At 46.5% G+C, this 20,347-nt stretch overlaps 6 protein-coding genes across 6 annotated transcripts; 1 reads left to right on the top strand and 5 right to left on the bottom strand.

Moving 5' to 3' along the window:
* Window positions 1–3,853: 3,853 nt before the first annotated feature.
* Window positions 3,854–5,296, bottom strand: PHATRDRAFT_42755 (predicted protein). The gene is made up of 2 exons (XM_002176667.1): window positions 5,178–5,296; window positions 3,854–5,053 (listed from the first exon to the last, which is right to left on the bottom strand). The coding sequence occupies exons 1-2, from the start codon at window positions 5,262–5,264 to the stop codon at window positions 3,965–3,967; spliced, it is 1,176 nt and encodes a 391-aa protein (XP_002176703.1). The 5' UTR covers window positions 5,265–5,296; the 3' UTR covers window positions 3,854–3,964.
* A 1,011-nt stretch (window positions 5,297–6,307) lies between these two features.
* On the bottom strand, window positions 6,308–8,969 carry PHATRDRAFT_42754 (predicted protein). The gene has a single exon (XM_002176666.1). It carries the CDS (start codon window positions 8,872–8,874, stop codon window positions 6,328–6,330), a length of 2,547 nt encoding a protein of 848 aa, XP_002176702.1. The 5' UTR covers window positions 8,875–8,969; the 3' UTR covers window positions 6,308–6,327.
* A 289-nt stretch (window positions 8,970–9,258) lies between these two features.
* NDK1 (nucleoside diphosphate kinase 1) lies at window positions 9,259–9,831 on the bottom strand (the record flags this gene model as incomplete). The annotated part of the gene is made up of 2 exons (XM_002176665.1): window positions 9,259–9,687; window positions 9,802–9,831. 2 exons carry the CDS (start codon window positions 9,829–9,831, stop codon window positions 9,259–9,261), a joined length of 459 nt encoding a protein of 152 aa, XP_002176701.1.
* A 276-nt stretch (window positions 9,832–10,107) lies between these two features.
* On the top strand, window positions 10,108–11,441 carry PHATRDRAFT_31811 (predicted protein; the record flags this gene model as incomplete). The annotated part of the gene is made up of 2 exons (XM_002177162.1): window positions 10,108–10,511; window positions 10,631–11,441. 2 exons carry the CDS (start codon window positions 10,108–10,110, stop codon window positions 11,439–11,441), a joined length of 1,215 nt encoding a protein of 404 aa, XP_002177198.1.
* A 163-nt stretch (window positions 11,442–11,604) lies between these two features.
* PHATRDRAFT_31810 (predicted protein) lies at window positions 11,605–11,916 on the bottom strand (the record flags this gene model as incomplete). Its single annotated transcript, XM_002176664.1, has 1 exon — window positions 11,605–11,916. One exon carries the CDS (start codon window positions 11,914–11,916, stop codon window positions 11,605–11,607), a length of 312 nt encoding a protein of 103 aa, XP_002176700.1.
* Window positions 11,917–15,025: 3,109 nt separating this feature from the next.
* Window positions 15,026–20,281, bottom strand: PHATRDRAFT_42753 (predicted protein; the record flags this gene model as incomplete). The annotated part of the gene is made up of 2 exons (XM_002176663.1): window positions 15,929–20,281; window positions 15,026–15,849 (listed from the first exon to the last, which is right to left on the bottom strand). Exons 1-2 carry the CDS (start codon window positions 20,139–20,141, stop codon window positions 15,026–15,028), a joined length of 5,037 nt encoding a protein of 1,678 aa, XP_002176699.1. The 5' UTR covers window positions 20,142–20,281.
* Window positions 20,282–20,347: the final 66 nt, after the last annotated feature.

Raw genomic sequence — 20,347 nt, 5'->3', positions numbered from 1 at the left:
CGCATAGAAGACAGTACAGAGGCTACGGTCTCCTTGAATACGATTGACCAGAACATTACTATCCCAGTGATGTGACTATCCGTGGAGAGTAGTACTGATTCTACTGAGACTCCTAAGGGAGCTCCAAGGGATTTGTTTGCACTCGAAAAGATTACATCCATATTTGTCTCTACTCACAATTCTCAATTCTAAATTCAGTCGAGGTCAAACCGATTGAGTTACCGATTAATTACAATACAATCGGGGCCTTACGAGGCTTTCCCCTTTATTCATCTTACTCTCTCTTTGTATCAACAATACATTGCGTGAGTATTGAAGAATCCGTTAACAAAATGAAGTTGACTTCCTGTGTTGCCATGGCCAGATGAGCACACCAAGCTGCACCACTGAATTTTAAACCATACAACACTTGAACATTAACTGCAAACTGATTCTTGCAGGGCATTTCAAACTCAGTAACACAGAGGGTGTAGATCTATTCATGAACAGATACATATTCTGAGCATTGGCACAAAGAATGTCCAAGTCATTGAGGGCAGCAACAAGAAAAGCAAGACAAATGCTACTGCAAGAGACAACATTGGCATACCTGATTGAGCTGGGTGGATCCATTACATCTCCCCCAGCTGCAAGTTGTGCATTGCAAGTGAAGACCAATTTCACATCGAAAATCATGTGACAGGGAAGACACGTGTGACCAACAGGCTCAATGGCTTCAGGATCAAGGATCTTGAAAGCCGGCATCACATTTATCATTTTTCTTTTTGATTGCATTGACCCACAAAGAATTGTTAGTATTTGGTCAATTTCAAAAGCTTTGCAAACGGTTCTGGGAATTTGAATACCAAACTTGTGTGTCTTCTTTTGATAACACTGCAGAGACAACTTTATTTTGTTTATGTAGAGTGTGGGAAACCCACCACACAAAGGCAGGCTTGTGGACCAACTTATTTGCAACAACATACTCAGCAATTTCAACAGAGTTAGATTTGCTCAGATCTTTTAGCGGCAACCAAGAGACGGATCCATCCTTCCACTGTATGGTCAGTTTCCATCCCGTAGTGGTACAGTGCATATGCTGGTTACCGTTACAATTGGTGACATAAATGTAACGGATTCTTCTATACTCACGCAATGTATTGTTGATACAATGAGAGAGTAAGATGAATAAAGGGGAAAGCCTTGTAAGGGCCCGATTGTATTGTAATTAATTGGTAACTCAATTGGTTTGACCTCAACTGAATTTAGAATTGTGAATAGAGACAAATATGGATGTAATCTTTTTGAGTGCAAACAAATCCCTTGGAGCTCCCTTAGGAGTCTCAGTAGAATCAGTACTACTCTCCATGGATAGTCACATCACTGGGATAGTAATGTTCTGGTCAATCATATTCAAGGAGACCGTAGCCTCTGTACTGTCTTCTATGCATTGATCCCGCAGAATCCAGATGACTGCAAATGAATGCAAATGAATGCAGATGAATGCAGATGAATATGAGACCCTTTGATTGTGTGCAGACTTATCTGCTTTGATTCAATCCCAGTTTGTAGACGTGGAGAAGGTATTTTCTTTACCTCTCAAGGGATGACCATAATAGAGAAATTGCTTATGTAAAGATGATTTCTTGGTTGGCAAGACATGTTGTCTTGCGTGTCACAGTTGCTGCATCCTTAGATGCATACACAAGTCACTTCGCACTGCCTTCGCAAATGACATTTCGGTAATGACCCGAAGAACATTGCCTCTATCCGCAGCGTTGTACAGACAATGACTGGGACAGTAATAAGGCTGGCAAACATGGCCAATATTCAGAGCTAGGCCTATGCTAGTTGAATGTTTCAACAACAATAGCTATGACAATAGCTCACCTTAGTGGCAAATTGCAGTATTGCGTGGCTATACTTTATCAAATGTTTTCGGGAGCAATGGCGGAGCTGTCCTTTTGGTGATCAATAATTTTGTCTAATATAAGATAACAACTTTCTTTGTTTTCAACCTGAGAATAGATATGCTTGGCAATAACATTAGCAGCAAATGCTCTGACAATTCTGTCATCAAACTCAACCTCAAGCACATGTGAGTCAAGGATAGGATTCTTATTTGAAAAGCCAGCTGGGTTGCCGTTGCAATCCTTTTTTACAAGCAATTAACCTTGCCAGTTGAGAGCAAGTCCCCCAAAGGGAGCAATAATTCAGTATTGAAATTGATCAAATGCATTGTGGCCATTGTCATCAGCTTCAGGCATACTAGATTTGTCCCCATTGAGTCATCTAGATATGGTTCAAATACATCAGTCTCACCAATAAAGACATGAGCACGGTTCAGATCTCCAAATTGCATGTTGATTGATGTGTTGAATTCAAGTTTGTGCTTCTTAACTGATGCTGATTAGCAACAGACAGTGGGAATACATAGTAGAAGCAAGTTGTGTGAGCAAGTATTTGATCATTTGATGCAAGAACACAAGCACACTTTACATGACCAATGATCCAACACTTTGTGAGGTTTGGCTTTTCATTTCATTGGGTACACACGTGTCCAATCAATGTCACTGATAAAGACTTGAGCACACATGTTCCCATGCAACAATTTAAGCTCACAATTAGCAAACATGGTGTCAGTATACAGATTTGTTCAAAGATGGTGGAATTGTAGCTGCATGGTCACCCGTTTTATGTGTTACACAAGAGCGCAATTCACAATGTTCTTCACTCCACTCTGTGTGGTGACGCGCAGGGTGCATTTGGCAGTCCCCAAGCCAATGTTCCAATGCTGAGCCAGCTCCTCAGGGATGACTTTGTAACAATGGTTTGACAATTGAGCAGAGCTGATGACAAATGTGTCCTGGAGGGAAGTTACAAAACATGTGTCATCCAATGGAATGGAGATCAAAGCAACATTGCCATTACCATTTTGATGCAAGGTGTGCACATGGCAATACTGCTTGGCATTCATGAAGTAATACTCTTTGGAAGAGTAGTAATGGTTGATCATACCACTTGATTACCTTTTTTTCCGCCACTGCAACCGCCTCTACTGTGTCAACCTCTTTAACTGCTGCGTCAACCTCTTCCACCGCAGCCACCATGGCCGTTACCACACCCACTGCGGCCTGGAGAAACTGTAAAAATGTTACAAACCTGGGCCTGGTTCTGTCTTTCAATAAATTTGCTCATATAACTCATTTCAAAACCATTTTTCAACATCAACAATTGCAGATTTGAGAGAAGGAGCCTTGAAATGCTTCAAAGACTTGTGGACCTTGGCAGCTTTGGTCAATGGCTCACTGAGCTCATCTAGATTGGTATAGGCTTGATGGTGGATCTCTACAAAATGCTTGAAACGTTCCAATGCTTGCCGCTGTAAAACTTGCTTTCAAGGTCTCCCTCTGCCTTGTTCATGATCTTGGACTGGTAAGTCTGCCCAAGTTAAGCAAACAAAGGGCCAACCAGGCTGGACAACCGTTGATAGATTAAGAGTGAGCCAACACCTAACCCTAATTGCACAAGAGGTATGCTTGAAGTGACGGATATAGTATCCAAGCAGGATGAGGCGCTCTTCAGCAGTCAGAGAAATGGCTACACTGGAGCAGGGAATCACTGCTGGGGCGCTGGTCTGAATGGCATATGAATTTGGTTGGACAAAATTGCAGGTGTAGGAGTGATGCTTGTGATAAATATGGAGTTTATGCTAACTGAAGCTATGCTTACTTTCAATTATCTGCAAGGCAAACCCAGTGAACAAACCTTATGTGTACTTACTACTAGCAATTTCTAGCATACCCAACGGTGCCTGCTCCCACCGACCAACATTATACATAAAGATATGGAATGTCTGCCTTAATAAGTTAGTGTGAAGTAGCAGGAATCTCTACATCTTATCAATACGTAGGAGCAACTACAGCACTAGTTTGGGAAGAAAGTCAAGGCACTAATAAATGGTTGACACCATGAGTTGTCACTTCTAGTGATCCTCTTCTTCATGATCATGGCCAGCCTCGCAATGACCGTGGTTAAGAAGAACCAAACCAATCGGAACTGCACCGGTCGCAAAGCACAAGACAAAGATGAGAGTGTCCTTGATGGTCTTGCGTTTCGCTTGAATACGAGGAATACATTCAGAAGCAGCAATATAGATGTAAACACCTGCAGAAATAGCCAAGATAGAACCGGTTGCTTGATCTGATAGATCGGACGCTAGAATAATCAGTGCACCAATAAGAACAGAAAGGCCCGAAACAAAGTTGAGCAACAAAGCTCGAACACGACCCAAGCCACAATGATGAACAAGAAGTGCAAAGTCTGCTAGTTCCTGAGCAAATTCATGATAAATGGTGGTAGCAACAATTGTATACGCAACTTCTCGGCTACACAGCAAAAATGCGTTGCCGATAAAGAGACCATCACAAAAGTTGTGGAAAGCGTCCCCGAGCAGAATACTACTGGCAAGACCCCAGTTGATTGCGTGCCCTTGGAGTGGCAGAGCCGATTTAGACTTGTCTAGTTTGTTGACCGATACTTCCGAATCGTCGGTTCCATCGTCGGCCTTGTTTACGTGACTAGGGTGGCCACACGCGCCAGCATCACAACCATCGTCCATTGTGGTCTTGTCTTCGGTATTGGCTTTATCACTGTTCGCTTCCTCGTTTTGTTCTCGCACGGTCTCCGCCGCGGCAGGAGATAGCGCAGAATCTTCATTTTCTTGAAGCTTCTCGCATACATCACAATCCTCGATATCAGGTACTGGGAATATAGCGGTGAGTAAAATAGGCATCAGAAGCCCAGCCAATAGAGAAGCACCGAATTTCCACGTAGGCCCAGCTCCATGCGACGATAGTTCTCCTTCTGCTTCCAGGAAGCGTCGGAAATGTGAGTGGTCCGCATCTGATGTGCTGTTGTGATCGTCCTCGACAGTACTATTGAGGAATTCCGAAGTAGATTCTTCTTCGTGGTCCTCGTGTCCGCCACCCAGCAATTCCAAGCTCTCCGGAATCATCAAGAAAACGGCGGCCGCTAATAAAGCTCCTGCCGCGAAAGCCGGAAGGATCCTGGTCTGCAAGATTGCCCATATCGTGTGAGTATCTCTTTTGCCTATACGACCGTAAAGGCCTATCGAGGCCATCAAGACGATACCGGAAAGAGTGACGAGTTGCACAAGGAATGAAAGCAAGAATGACATCGCCCCAAGGCTTATCGTCGTCGTGATGTTCCTCATCGTGATGATCCTCATCCAGGTGCTCTTCGGCAAGAAATCTGGCAAACATGGTGATTCGCTGTCTTTCGTTGGGACCTCAAAGGTTGGATTGTGATGGATTTTGACTGTATATTGAGCAGTTGGATCAGAATACACACTTTTTACCTCACTTTAGGCTTTAGATTTAAGATTCTAGGCCTTTTTGAACGACATTAGGCCGTTCAACTGGGCCTAGAAAAGCCTACATCGGCATCGAATAGCCTTTCGAAATATCAGCGTATTTATTGCTTTAGAGCCTGTAATAGTAGGGGCAAGACTTGATATGGCCTAAAGCTTACGTCAATGGTTTCGTCGCTGATCGATTTCATTTTCCAATTAACAAGTGGCTCTGACGCGGCGCCGATACATATAGAGCACAGCCTGGTATAAGCCTAAAAGAAGAGCCTTCCAGTGAAGCTCGAACCAGTACTTGTTAGGCCTGACACGTGCACATGCTACCTTTGAAATCTTTGTAGCTACCCGAGGAGTCCCATAGAGTTTATGACGAACTGGAAATATATTGTTCGACAGCCAGGACCAGCTGCTTTCTGTCGAAAAGTTACTCTACCAATCAGCGGCCAGTAGAACTTCACCAACTCTGTCGCAGTGCTTCTACCTCCCGAACGAGAATTTGCGTGTCACCGAGGGATACCGAAAGTTTCCAACTCAAGTGTCGAGGCTATGAAAGGCCTGGAGAAAAGACTTGGAATCTTTCACGTCTGTTTGGAGCGACGAATTGGCTGATGTAGAGCATTGAGATTTGTCATCTCTGTACATGCTCTCATTTTTCTACGGGTTTCTAGTCGATGCTGACTACGAGGTAGTAAAATGAGAGATATTCTTTCCCGAGGCATGGCGATAGCAGTAACCAGAATGGTCGCGATGAAAACTGATAAGGCAACGACAACTGGCTGCAAGACACGTACGAAAACTGAAGCAAGTTTTGAGCGAACGGAATCAACATAACATTTAGGTCATGCAACATTGTGGAAATGGAGTGAAGCATTGACGCGAACGTATACACCGTAGTCTTTTCTTCATCATCAACGCCTAACTGTCTATAGTCTCTGATTTGATTCTCATATGCTTCGCCATTAGATTGGATTAGCTCGCCTTTCCTCTAGTTCCTTTTGTCGCTTTTCTTCAGCATCGAAGATACTCAAATCGATTGGTTCATCAGGAAAATGCAAACTCTTGTACGGCTCACCCACATCATCACGTGTAGACAGGCACTCAATTAGAGTCGCAACATATTCTTGGACCAAGTTCTTGTAAAGCTCTCCTGCAGCTAGATCGGGCTGGATAGCTTCACTGCGTATAGCAAGGTCGAGAGACCCAAAAGTGGGGTTGGTGTAACGAATTCCCCGGAGAGCTTCGTTCAAAAATGATCGAGGCACCCCCCCTTCTTCCAACAGCTTTATGTCAGCCGGATCCACGTATCGTTCCCAACCGTGTAAGTCTTCCAAAAGCTCCTCTTCAGAACGCGCCAACCGCTTCTGCGGTGCCAGCTCAGGTCGATTGGGGACTTTACGGTCTTTGACCAGCCGCATTACGGCTAGTCGATTGCCGATATCGATTCGACCACTTCCCGCTTTAATACAAGCCTCGGCTTCACCAGGTAAATCAAAACCAACGTACGCCTCTCCAGTCGGTAGACCACCTTCGCACAACAGCAACTCAACAGAATTCTTGATGTCGCGCCGCATTTCGCAAAAAGGCTGAAATGCCTTCGATATTTCTTCTTTAGTAGTTGACACATCGAGATTCTTGACATGAATCGTATTCGCATGTGAAATATAAAAGTTTTTAGGGGGCATTTCAGTGTCCAAAATCAAGCGTGGACCTTGGCGACGCCTTTCGTTTAAGTTCGCTGAACCCCCGAAGCCAATATGGACCAGCTCTCGACGAGCACGAAAGAAACGGACGGGAAATTTTCCAAGTTCTTGAAGGCGGTCTTGAATCATCATTGATTCCACGGCCGAATTCGCCTCTTCCTCCGATGAGAAGCGGATCAAAGCCGTCGACGGGGACAAGAAGTAGATATCTTCGGGTTTGACGTCACCGTAAATTGTCTTCACTTCGGTGCCTTCTGGAAAAAGCTCTTGCAGTAAAGAGGCAGATGAATGACCCGGGCAGAATTGGCTTAATTGCACAATGCACTCTGGTTTTAATTTCGTAAATTCAGGTTCGTGTTCGGAAGGCTGATACTTCGAAAGACGTGGCTCGCCCATCCTGACTTTCTCACTGGGTCCCTTTTCCAGTACAAAGGCAAGTTCTTTTGGCGAGTGAAAGCCGACAAATCCTGAGGTTATACTAGCGGGAAATACCTGGCTCGAATCCACTCCTGCAAGCTCTCCAATGGTTTTTTGCATCATTTTGCTGTGAACAGTGTTTTCCAAATTTCCTAATTCTTCATGAACGAACAATGGTGGTAGACCTGAGACGTACAAAAAACGAGAATATCGTTCCACAAAAGTCAGCGGAGGGTTGAGGCGATCTTTCCCAAAGTAAGGTTTGGGCTCGCGACGACTATCAGCGTGTTCGTTGAGATACTCGGTCTTCGCATATTCTGCTGGATGATTCGTCATGGCCTCTAAGAAGTCGTCGAAGCCGGGCCCTGTGTTCCGCAAGGGTAGAATTTTCAATTCCTCGGATTTGTCGGGCAGTTTATCCTGAAAATTGCTATCTGGCATTGCAGCTGCGGTCACCGCGTCAAATTGATTTGAGAAAAAATTGGATTCTGGATCGCCAGACATGGGCTCATCGCGTGCTCCACCCGTCCTGAAATTACCGCGGCCTCTGGTTTCATCTTCGATTTCCTTACGTTCCATTCTATCTGCATCGGGGTCCAAACCTATATCGCTATCGTCTTCAAAAGGCAAACCTGGAAACTTGGAATCCTTTTCCAGATACTCCATTTCAAATTCACCATTCTCATCTAGATCGTCGTCGTCTAAAGGCTCTACGACTTGTTCGACTTCTTCTTCACTCCAAAAGTACTTGTTTTCGTCAATCAAACTATAGTCAAAGTAATCATCATCCGAGGTCGGTCCGAAAATATTGTCATCATCATCATCGTCTTCTTCTAGCATGCCCGCTTGCATCGCTTCCACTTGCTGGCGACGGCCTCCATCCCCGCTGTTTAGGCCCAATTCACTCAGCCATTCATCTTCCGTATCTTGGTACACTTGATTCTTGTCACGATGCCTGACGGGATCTAAGCGGGCCTTGTTTTTCCGCGCTGCCAATCGAGGAATACCCGAATCATGTTTGTTAAAAAGCTCACCACGGGCAGCGGGCTGTAGCACGCGCTCGTCAAAATTCTGTGAGCGATTGCTCGGATCACGAGGCTTTTGGTAGGGTTGGTTACGATTGTTGCTGTTGCCACGACCTGTACCACGCCCGCCGTAACCCCTACCACCATTCCGGTTGTTTCCGCGACCGCCTCCAGAAGACTGGGAGGAAAAGCTCGCACTTCGATGTCGCGAAAGAGAAGATCGGTCCTTCTCCGTGATGACCAAATTTCCACCAGCGAAACGATCGGCACCGTTATAAGCAGCTCCGAGAAGCGCATCGGAACGGCCAAACCGCCTGCTGGAATGAAAGCAAGCCTTTCGTGCTGCAACCACATACAACCACATCCTCTGACAAGCCTCCTATAGGTAAGAGCGGTGGAACAAAGAAAAGGTTTTTGTAGGCTCTCAGCAAATGCAAAGACTACCTCGGATTGCCGAAGTGAACGTAAAGAGTGGGATTTTTTTGCTGTTCATTCTGGGCCGCAAAAGAAAATATGGATAGAATTAACAGTAAAGTTAAATAAGCTGCAGCGACATTATCTATTAGAATGGATTGTGTAATCGGATATCCATTACGTCATAAACGTGGATTTCATTTAAGAAGCAGAGTCTTCCTCGCAAAATCACACAGCACTTGCACACATCATCGACAACAAACCGCCTCTTGACAGAGTATCAACTTTCTCTCAGAATTGACTGTAAATCCTATTCTATCTAGATATTGCTATTCTACTCATAGATCCAATCCTTGGAATGACTTTCCCAGTCCAAGATTTCATCTTCTTCGAACCACAAAGCAATTTCTTTCTCGGCGTTCTCCACTGAATCACTACCGTGGCAGATGTTACGTCCCACTTCGATGCAAAAGTCCCCACGAATGGTTCCTGGCGCAGACTCTAGCGGATTGGTGGCACCTAACATTTTACGTCCCGTACTGACGGCTTCCTTGCCTTCCCACACCATACTGACGACCGGTCCCGACATCATGTACTCCTTGAGTTTGGGGAAGAACGGCTTGTCCACCAGATCTTTGTAGTGCGTTTCGAGCAACTCGCTAGTAGCCTGTTTGGTTTTCATGGCGACCAATTTGTAGCCCTTCGTTTCGAAACGGTTGACAATATTGCCAACGATGCCGCGTTGGATTCCGTCGGGTTTAATCTAAAGGAAGTTGCAAATGTTTCAGCAGGCCGTGAGAAATTTTAAAAACGGAATGTCCATAGACGGGTAAACAACGAATCTATATTTCGTCATTGATTACTTCGTCCTTCGTACCATAATGTAGGTTCGCTCAGAGGCTGACATGAAAATGGCACTGTCGGATAATACCGTGGAGGCCCCAATGTTCGGAACGAACGCTGAGCTCGGAGCAAAAGCTACAGCTGAAGTGGTCCAAACCGCCGCAAGCAGGGCAGAGAAAGATTTCATGCTGTTGTGGGCAGTAGGAAAGATTCAATTTGTAAACGATGATATCAAAGTTGGAAAGATGTGGACTGGATCTACCGTCGGGCCGGCGAAGACGACGAAAAGGGGATGTCGGTTTTGGTTTCTTTACGTCGTATCCTCCGATGAGTTGGTTCGATGATGGATGTGGATATTTCTCATGCTTTCAGACGACCCGGAAACAAACGTCAGATTTCGACGGATGCTTTCCAGACGATATCTTGGACTCTCTCATTTGTTGGGCTGAAAACCCGTCTGACTGTGACGCCCAGAGCAAACGTGTCCGTAATTGTTTCGTCCGGCAACCGAGAAAAATTGGGAACGGCTAGCCTGGTGCACCATGTTATGCTGGAATACAGGGAGCGGAAAGAGCATTGTGTCGGTAAAGGGTCGTCCTGCTTCTGTTTTTCATCTAATTTTATCCCGAGATCCATCATGTCGGACACTGCTGCATTTTTCGCCAACAAGAAGAAGAAGAAAAAGGCCTTCAAGTTCAACGCAAACTTGGTCGACGCATCCTCCGTTGCAGCGACAGCTCATATGTAAGTCACATTCGACACGGGTAGGAGGTACGCCTTCAATGATGATACAAATTTAACGTCGGCTAGGGATTTGTTCACGTACGCTCATGCAGTTTTCTTCTGTTGCGTTCCATACGTAGAGACGCTCCTGCACTTTCTACCGATCACGATCCGAACGATGCTCCGGCGCACCGCGCTTCGGAAGCATCCTCGGCCTCGGCTCCGGCAGCCGCGGCGGAGCAGTGGGATGACGAAGCACTCGCAGTATCTATCGGTACTCGCAAAGCGAGTACGGCGGCCGCATCCACCAGTGGTGCCGAAGTCCTCGACATGAAATCGCTCGAAATATCCCGCAAGGACGACCACAATATTGCCGAAAAGCTGCGTGTCCAGGAAACCAAGGCACAGCTGGCAGCGGCACGGGAAGGTATGGAGCGACAGGCAGCGAAATTGAAAGAGGAAAAGGAAATGAAAGAAGCGAAAAAAACGGCGGTGGCCCCGCGATTTACCGCTGCGGCTGGCCGCAGTGGCGGTACCTGGGTAGCACCCCACTTACGTGCCGGTGCGGGTGGCTCATTGGCGCGACGACTTGGCGGGTCCACCGGGGTATTAGGTCAAAAGCTAGATGTTCAAGATGAGCAACTCTTTCCAGACTTGGCAGCGGCAGGAAAAATTCTGGAGCAAAAGGAAAAAGAGCAACAACACTTAAAGGCGCCGAAGAAAACGCCTGTTGGTGGAGGCGCCACTTGGGCTTCAAAGAAAGCGCTGCCGAAGAAGGAAGAGAGTAAGGACGATCCAGGATCTCACAGTCAATCAAATTCAGAAGTACCGGAGCCCCAAGTCAAGCCTGTCCCTACTGCAACTCCAGTTGTGAAGCCCGTGGTGTCGAAGCCAACAAAGGAGAAAAAGAAGAAGAAAGACTTGTCAACTTTCAAACCTACTTCTTCCTAAAATATACCATTGGTTGCGTTGCAATTATGATACCTAGACTATTCCATTGAGCATGATACGAATCATCTTACACTATTCTGCGGGCTAGAAAACGACTACGACTGATTGCGATCCAATGTTAATTAGCTGAGAAGATGGCGAGCACACGTCCTCTACTTAAGGGTTAGACCGCATCTAAATAGTAATGATTGTTGTATTCGAAGGGCATTGCTGCTCCAACCGGAGCGTGCTTCCACCCACCGTTCGATTGCTTAATGTGGCTTACCAGAAGCCACTTCTGCCCACTGACTTCCACCACTTCACCCCGCAAAGTCGCACCATCCCGTGGCCAATCATCGTTGGATGCCAGCTTGTTTTGCTTCGTGGGATCGGACCTCCAGAACATACCAGTGCATCCAGCGTGATGCTTTTTCAAAGCAAACTCCTGTAGATGCGCCTTGTCCGTGGCAGAGTTGGAGAACGTTGGAGAAGACATATTAGTTCCGGTACTATGCTTTTGTCCCATAAGAATTCTTGAAGCCGTTTTTCTCACGAAACTTTTTCTTCGATCTTTTGAGCTCACTATCGAGGTAATGTAGGGTCATAAATGGAAACATATCGTGTACACTTTCGTTTGATTCCTTCAGAGGCACTTTTCGTCAATCGCGAATCTTGGTCACGATTGATCCATACGAAATCCCCCTCTGATAATCAACGTGTAAAGTGCACACACAGTCATCACTTTAATCACAGTGACTGTGGTAGGTGACATCGGATACAAAGAATATGAATAAAACCCTACAGTAAAACGAAACCATCATGTCCGAGGGGACAGAAGCTGGGACGTGTCGTCGGAGCTGGGCCTCGCTCTTCGTCTTACAGTAAGTAGAGTGAGAAGTTACTTAACAGTCTTTCCGTTTTCGTCGGTAAGTGGGAAACTTTGACGGCTTGTTTGTTTACCTTGTATTTACCTGACTGTGAATTGAGGAAGCTCCTGAGTTGATGTGATTAATATCGACACAAATTTTCCTTTCGCTTTTCACAACGGATCGGTGTGATGAACGCAAATGCAACGATGGCAATTGGACAATAGTGGCCTTACGGGATGAAAGGAGCGTTTACGAGATTTGTAATTTTAATATTATGAAGTAATTTATTCGTGTTATAAAACTATAAAAAGACTATTGGATCCGGCTTGGAATGTCTGGCACACTAGTATAGTTTCCGTGGTGTTGGTGTTTTTCGAACGTGTTTTTCGAGCGACCACCTAAATACCCCCAATGCTAGATGAAGGAGTCTTTAGAGACAATTGAATCCAACATTGAATGCCTGGCACACTAGCATAGTTTGTGTAGTGTCTGTACGGCTAAAAAGACCGCAACCCACTGATGCCTCCTAAACGGTCTTTGGTGGGGTCACAAATTTGTGACGCGTTTGCTTGAAGATTCGACGCATTCGACTCAACAGTAACAGTAACCACGAATGCAAGCTGTGTAGGTGGAAGTCAATCTCTGATAGTAGTTTACTCACAATAAGTGTAGAATCTTTCTTTCATGTAGTGTGTCAAACGAAATGAAAGTATACATATGAGGGAATTCACTATTCCGGTCTCCACAAAGGCCGCAAAATCACTAATCCGGCCAAATCCGAGATTTCCTAGCAGTTAGGAGCAAAGCTGGGTCGCGCGTGCTTACCTAAATAGCGTCTCTTAATTATTATAAAGAGAAAATACGCTGTAGGGGATGGGAAAAGGTGAAAAACTCGCTAATGGGGACAGAACGTGTTCTCTCTAAGTAGCTTCATTTGGCGTCAGTATATTGTTAAATATCCAAACTACTAAAACTAAATGCCAAAATATTTGTCACGGATGCCAACCGTTGCCGAAAATGTATAGGTATATCGCAGCGCGTCCGATGAGAGATCTCAGGGCAACCCATCTCCCACCGCCAACGAAACAAGTTTGTACAGTATATTCTAGCAATGGCTCCACAACAAGGATTAGTTAGAAGGCCTTGATTATTGGCAATTTTTCGGGTCGACGACCTTCCTCTTGGTTAATTTGGGTTTGGCATTTAGTTTTAATAGTTTGGATATTTAACAATATACTGACGCCAAATGAAGCTACTTAGAGAGAACACGTTCTGTCCCCATTAGCGAGTTTTTCACCTTTTCCCATCCCCTTGGGCGTATTTTCTCTATTATAAATACTAGTAGACCACGTTTGTCATTACTGCTTGAGGTCAGTACACCTGCCAATTCCATCGTTTTCGTTGTTAGGAAAATTTGCCGTAGATCTTTTACCACCAGAACAAAGGTCAGAGGAGGAAGACAGGGCATACCGAGTGGCTGGGCATATACAGTACACTTGCGCAAAGTCAAACACTGGAATACGATATTTCATTTATCTTAAACATGCATTGTTATATGCTGAGTCTGAGGCCAAACTATCTTGCATGTAAAAGCAAACAATGGAATAAGGTTGAGAAACTCATACTTGTTTAAATAGAGAATTATTGTAGTATTGCATTGACAGGTGTATACAAAACAGCACTGGTGGGAGCACAAAAAGAAAGTAATCGCCCTGGTGGGAATGTTCCTGTGAAACACTGGTATTGAGGTCAAAAATATATCCACCGAGAACGCTACTAACTTCGACCTAGCGCCAAACAATGGCTCTTCGGACGGGAAGGGTGGCAATGTGGATACCAAGAGGACGCCCACAATCCGATACATTGCTGTGATCTTGTTGCCCTTGGTATCCTATATACCGGCATTGCCTCTATTGGAAAGCCCCTCAAGACTTCATTGACCAGTCCAACGGATGCGCCATTGCGTCTGCCCTTAGTTTCTCCATCACAAGCCCCTCTAGTGTCCTCTCGCTAATGCTTTTCTAACTGCCTTCCAGTCAAAAGTCCGCATCACCTTTGGGTAGTCCCAGTGCCTTGCCCTCCGGAGTGCCTCTCAGTGCAACGTCAACTATGTTGTTGTGAAAGCCTTTGATTGTATCGTTGTTGAGTGCATTGGGTATGCCATTGGCTTCACCGTCGTTGCAACCTCTGTCATTGCCGTCGGAAAGGCCGTTAGTACGCCTTTGGTAGCTCCGTCGCTGTTGTCATATCCCTTTGTGACTTCTGGCTTGTCCATTGTGATAGAAGATATTGCGAACAAAATCGGTCGGGACTGCAGGCGCAATCGAAAGCTCCAAAGCAACAACCACCGCAAACCCGCCAAACGCCGCCTTTGGCCATCAACATTCAATTTCCGGAGCCAGACAAATCATTCAATGTCTGGGATCAGCTACAGTACATTGGCAATGTCACGGGGTACTACCAAACAGAAAATTTATCAAATTTTTTCTTACACATTTTTTCGATGCCGATACGGCTCACTGTCAATAAAAACGTACGAGAACGTTGACAATTACTTCAGATATGACCAAGACTACTCTTAATACACAGGAAAGTACTCGCTACGTAGCTTGGTCAGTAAGGATATCTAGGATTTGGCCGGATTAGTGATTATGCGGCCTTTGTAATTATCAATTCCTCTAGATATATCATACCATATACCTCCTTATTTTGCCCATTTATCGGTAAAGAGCTGGCTCACAAAACCAAACTTCCACATTGTAGCTCCAAAAGATTGTCAAGAATTAGATCCACGGTAGATCCTATAGCGCTTGCAATATCCTCTTGTTTACTGATGGAAAGATCAGCATACTGCAGAACAAGGTCACCATCTATCACCCCTTTCTTTCGATCATTAGAGCGACAGCCGCCGCGGCGTGTACTTCTTCGATACAGTCTCCATGCTCGCGGGGCTAGAGCGCAATCGCTCTCCAAGGCATTCGCGACGATGGACTGCAGTGCCGTCAGTCTCCAATATACTGGCTCACTGAGGGGCACCACGGCTCCCATCCCACCATCAGCTGTGCCGAAATATGCACCTAGTCGCTGATCCTCTTCGCTCCGTCCAAAATAGGAATCCTGTTGTTTTAGAGCAGCCAACGTACTTGTAGGAGTAGCGCTATGGATCATTAAGCTAGAGCGACAAAAATGCGACGCAAAAGACGTGGTCTGTGTCCCGAGATGATAGTCGGCTCTACATACAAGCCTGTTGCCTCCACGCGCCGCTGCCTCACCTGGAGCATATTGAAAAAACTGCAGATTTTGACGGTCGTCATGACAAAGGAATGTCATTGCCGGGCCTCGACTCATAACTCCAGCTGCATAGACCGGAATCGGGTCGTAGTCCTTGGCAAGCAGCGTCAGACTTTTATCAGACTCCCTCCAGATTAAAAAATAAAGAGAATCGTACGCGTCGCTCAACAAAAGAAAGCTTTTGAAAGGTATTGTATGCAACACTTGCATAGTGGCGCGGAAAAAGCCAACCTGAGTCAGTTTCGCATTACCCCATTGCTCCACGTTGACTGTTAACCAAGATTCAACGAGAGGTGTGAGAGAAGGAAGATTGCAGAACCGTTTTACTCAGCAACTGACACAACTTACTGTCCGCTCCAGCACCGATTAACAATCGATTCTTTCCTTCCGAGCTCAAACAAACCAAACTAGTTACTGCTCCGTGGAAAATTTCCTTTTCATAGCAGAAGGAGAGTTCAACCACCTGTCTACCTGCAGCCTTAGCTGAAGAGTTTGTGCGCTTGAGTTCCAATAGAATAGCCCGACCCCGAGAAGCAACATCCTCTCCATTGTGATCTAAAACACCCGTGCCGACAGCTACGAACATACGTTTGGAAAGCTCATCTCCGGAAACATCAGTATCATTGCTACTACCTGGTTCTTCAGGGAATTCGGTAAGCTCCATAATACTCAGAGTCATCCCATGTTCATATTCGTCAAGCTTGAACGAATCTACCACCATCCAGTTGTTTGCTGCGTCAACAATCCAAACGGCAAAAGCTTCTTTTGGGATAGGAGGCGCCCCGCCTAGCTGCATCTCAACTGCAAAACAATCGTCCCTTTCGATTTCTTCGACCCATTCGTTCTCTAAATCAAAGCCCCCCAAATCTGCCTCAACCTGTCGCTTTATTTTAGCATTTTCTTTCTCCTCCTCTGTTTCTTTCCGTTCTTGGGCTGTGAGGCCATCGTCGTTCAGATCACTTTGGTCAACTTCTAGTTTCTTTGAAACGAGCAACGCGTACAACGGATGTTCACTTGTCGAGACAAATGGATCGTTGATAAATTGAATGTGACGAACGGTCATGCCAAATAAAATTTTTTCTACGCACATCCCTCCACCGGGAAGCAGACCATGTGCACCAAACGCAGGGGCAAGGCCGTGGAATAAGGTTAGTCGCTGACTCCCGATCCGGCCAACACGTTCATGTAGGGTGATAAAGCCTCCATTTCCACTTTTATCGTTAATAACAGCTGAGCAGAATCCAGACACTGGTCTCAGTTTTCCACCCGCCGGTGAGGCGTGCCTGGTTCTATGAAAAAGCATCGAAGGCTTTCCTCTTTCAGCACACAGCCAAAATGGTCTTGGAACTGCTGCAAACATCCCGGCCTGACCAGAAATACCAGAAAATCGATATAGTCGATTATAAACAAACCCACCGGTGCCATCGTTAACATCAACCACCATTCGTTTCCGAATTAGCTTAGTTCGATGTCTCGCCTGCTCCTGGCTTCGCCGAAAAACCGATTTCATTCGAAATTTTTCAAATCTTGGCGGGAATCCATGGTCCTGAGATATTGCTAGTCGATATACACTTAGATCGCCAGACGAACAGTCAACAGCAAGGCAAAGGCTTCTGTTTTTTTTCGCGGTATCCAATGTCTTCGAGGGTATTGGTCCACATTCGAAGAACCGGATTTCTCGTGCATGAACTTTGTAGGTCTTTGGCAAAGGCACTTTTGATTCGTTCTGTCCAGTCAGCGAGGATACTCCGAGTCCGCAGCCGCTCGATTTCCAGCAGCATCGAGGTATATTGTCGATTAAAGGCACAAGATAAATCTCCAGTTGCCCAGATTGTCTGCAGACAGCAATATACAATGCGGGATTTCCCCCGTCTCCCTCATTCTGAAGGTCCTGCTGCGAAGAAGCGATGTGCCCAGATGCTACAAAATTGCCTGGGTCACCAGGGTTACAGTACAACTCCTGCTCATCTTCATCAGAATCAACAACATTGGCTCGCTGCTGTACGTCACCGTTAATCACATCATCGTGTTTCTCGTCAGGAAAGAACGCCGAGGAGAAAATATTTCCTGGTGCTTGGAAAACATCAACAGCGACAATCCTTTTCTTGCTATAAAAACGGTAGAATTCTCGTTCTTCATCATTGTCCACGTCCATCTCTTCGTTAAGCGACTCGGCGCGACCTGCAAATTGGCATGCTCGAAATCTTCCATTTGCATCCAAAATAAACGAGAAGGCATCCCCTGACAACCAATTACAACCAAACGCTACTGCTTCATCGGATGGTGAATGCACAAAAGGAGTGCTCGATAACATCTTGTCGTCAGTCGATGCGATCACATGCTGATACTTGATGCATAGATTTCCGTTCTCCTCGTTAAGTATGACGACGGAATAGCTTACGCCGTCTTCTAGCGGAGAGGACACGAGTAAAGCAAAACTGCGGTCATTGAACTCTGTCGCTTGTAGCAAAGTAGCGGTGAACAATTGGACACAACTTGGAAAGGGACCAGATGTGTTGTCTTTCGAACCTCGGCACCACTGTTGGACATCCACTTCCTCCAATGCGTTGGAATGCTTTAGGCGTAGAACCTTGATTCCGCCGCCGCCCATACCTAGCAGAATGATACCTGCTGTGGAAAGACTAAAGATGGCATCGACATTCAAGCAATCCTCTTCTGCTAGAATCATTCGGTCGTCTCGGCCAGGAACGGTGACTACTGCCACCCCTCCACTGGAGCCATAACCGCACGGATAGATACACGCGGGAGATCCGAATACTGGTTCTTTCTTCCCCATCGCGGTCGTGACCTTTTCTTGGCTTACCATGAAATTTGGCGGAGCACAAATGGGCCCTTCGCAGGAAGGCCCCAGAGGCCCTAGGTTGACGAGGACATCGAGTGGCACGATAGTCCGAACCACAGTAAATGCGACCGGCCGCAATCGTTTGGCGTCCGACGGGATGTCGGCAGTTTCCTCCTCCTCACTATCCCGTACGATGTGTAAAGGTGTGCTTCTATCTGTCCCATATAATGCCTCTTCTTCTAGCTGCAGAATTCGATCTAAACCATTTGCTATCGGCGCCGTCGTTGCGACTTTTGAAAGCTCGCTACCTTCAAAATTGATAAAAGTTTGCCCTTCCGACTTGATGGCAGCCCATGGCATGGTGACGATTTCCAAAGCGTATCCAAGAAACAGAGAGTCCCCGGTGCGACTACCGGCAAACAAAACACCCATTTGCATCTCCGATGCCTTGTTCTCATCCATTTTCATTTTTTCCAGCCAACGCAGACCACCAATAGGCAACGAGGCCAAGTGGGCCACTTCTCCTACCGCTCCCAGCGTTTGACCCAGAGGCATGACTGCCCAACGGTCGTCGGTCCGTTGTAGCACGTAAAGCTGTCCAGTGCGTAGCGCCATTATGGCAGAGTGTTCCGAGAGCCAGGTCACACAACAACCATCTAGCTGAATTGCTAATTTGACCACAGGATTGGCTTGCAAGGCGGTCTGTAAGGCTGCTGGACAAGTGGAACGTGCCCATCCGTTCATGGCAATCACCTGCTGGACTTTTCCGATTTCCAAAATCACAAGTGTGTTCGCACCAACAACTAAGCACCCTGTCTTTCCAAAGCTAAGAATCTTGGTGGCGTCAGCGGACACCACTTGACTCCACAAGACAGCTGTCCGCCCGTGCACGACACTAATTGAAAGCGCCGTAACAAACAAGGGTGGTGCCCCAGCCACACCACGTTCCCGGCCCAAGCGTCCACTCCATACAGGCCCTTCCACGTCGGAATGTAACAAAACGAGAACGGGTTCAAGATAGCCCGACAAAAATGCAGCCGACAATATGTCACCAAAGCCTGTTGCAATGGATTCTCCACTATTTGGGTGGGTGTTGTTACTGTTGCTTGTATAGCTTTTGTTACCAAGGTGATTCGCTCGGTGCGGGAGCTGAGTGGACAAATTTGCCAAAGGTAACACGTAGGGTTCGTCAGCGATCCATCCGGCCACTGCTTTTTGGTAGCCGACTTCCACGACCGCTACAGCGACGCCACCGCCCAAAACGCAGCCTACTACCGTCCTCCCAGGACGCGATTCCAAGCACGTCAGGATCATGTCTTGTTCCGCCAAGCAATTCGATGCCTGTCCGTAACTGTAGTCCGACAGGATCGGTGTGAGATCCAACAAAGACGTGGCCTGCAAGAGATCGTGTTGGACTTGTAGGACGGTCCAGCGGGCATGTCCCGCAAATCCCACGAGCAGCGCGTCAGGAACATCCGCTTGCTGAGTTGCCTTCAACGTTCCCAGAAAAACAACCGTCCCCGCTAGATTCCCGAAGGAGTGCTCTAGCCACAGCTTGCCGTTGTTATCTTCATCAATACGATACACGGAAATGGTACTGGCGGAGGCCGTAACCAAGTTAGGCAAGCACGACGATACTTTATTGCTCCTGCCGCTGTTGGTAGTGATATGCGCCCAAGTCGAGAATTCCACTCCGCGGGTGCCCTCCGTTACGGACAAGACACACGGATGTACCGCGCGGGATGCCGGAGCCGACATGCTGAGCCTTTTTTAGAATTGCGAGACAATGATACTGCAACTCTTCCGGCGAGTTCTTGAGCTCTTACCAAAGCAAATATCCAACGTAAGTGTCCAGGAAAACGGTCCGATTGCCTCGGCTCTGGCTCGTTTACACTCCCTCGCGCAATGTATGATTCACTGTCAAAGTGGATTTCCTGAACACTCATAACGGCAGTTTGGCTGTC

Source organism: Phaeodactylum tricornutum, chromosome 1 (assembly GCF_000150955.2).
Source record: "Phaeodactylum tricornutum CCAP 1055/1 chromosome 1, whole genome shotgun sequence".
NCBI lineage: Eukaryota > Bacillariophyta > Bacillariophyceae > Surirellales > Neidiaceae > Phaeodactylum > Phaeodactylum tricornutum.
Note: the sequence above shows the minus strand (reverse complement) of the source record. Positions and strands in the feature narration are given on the sequence as shown.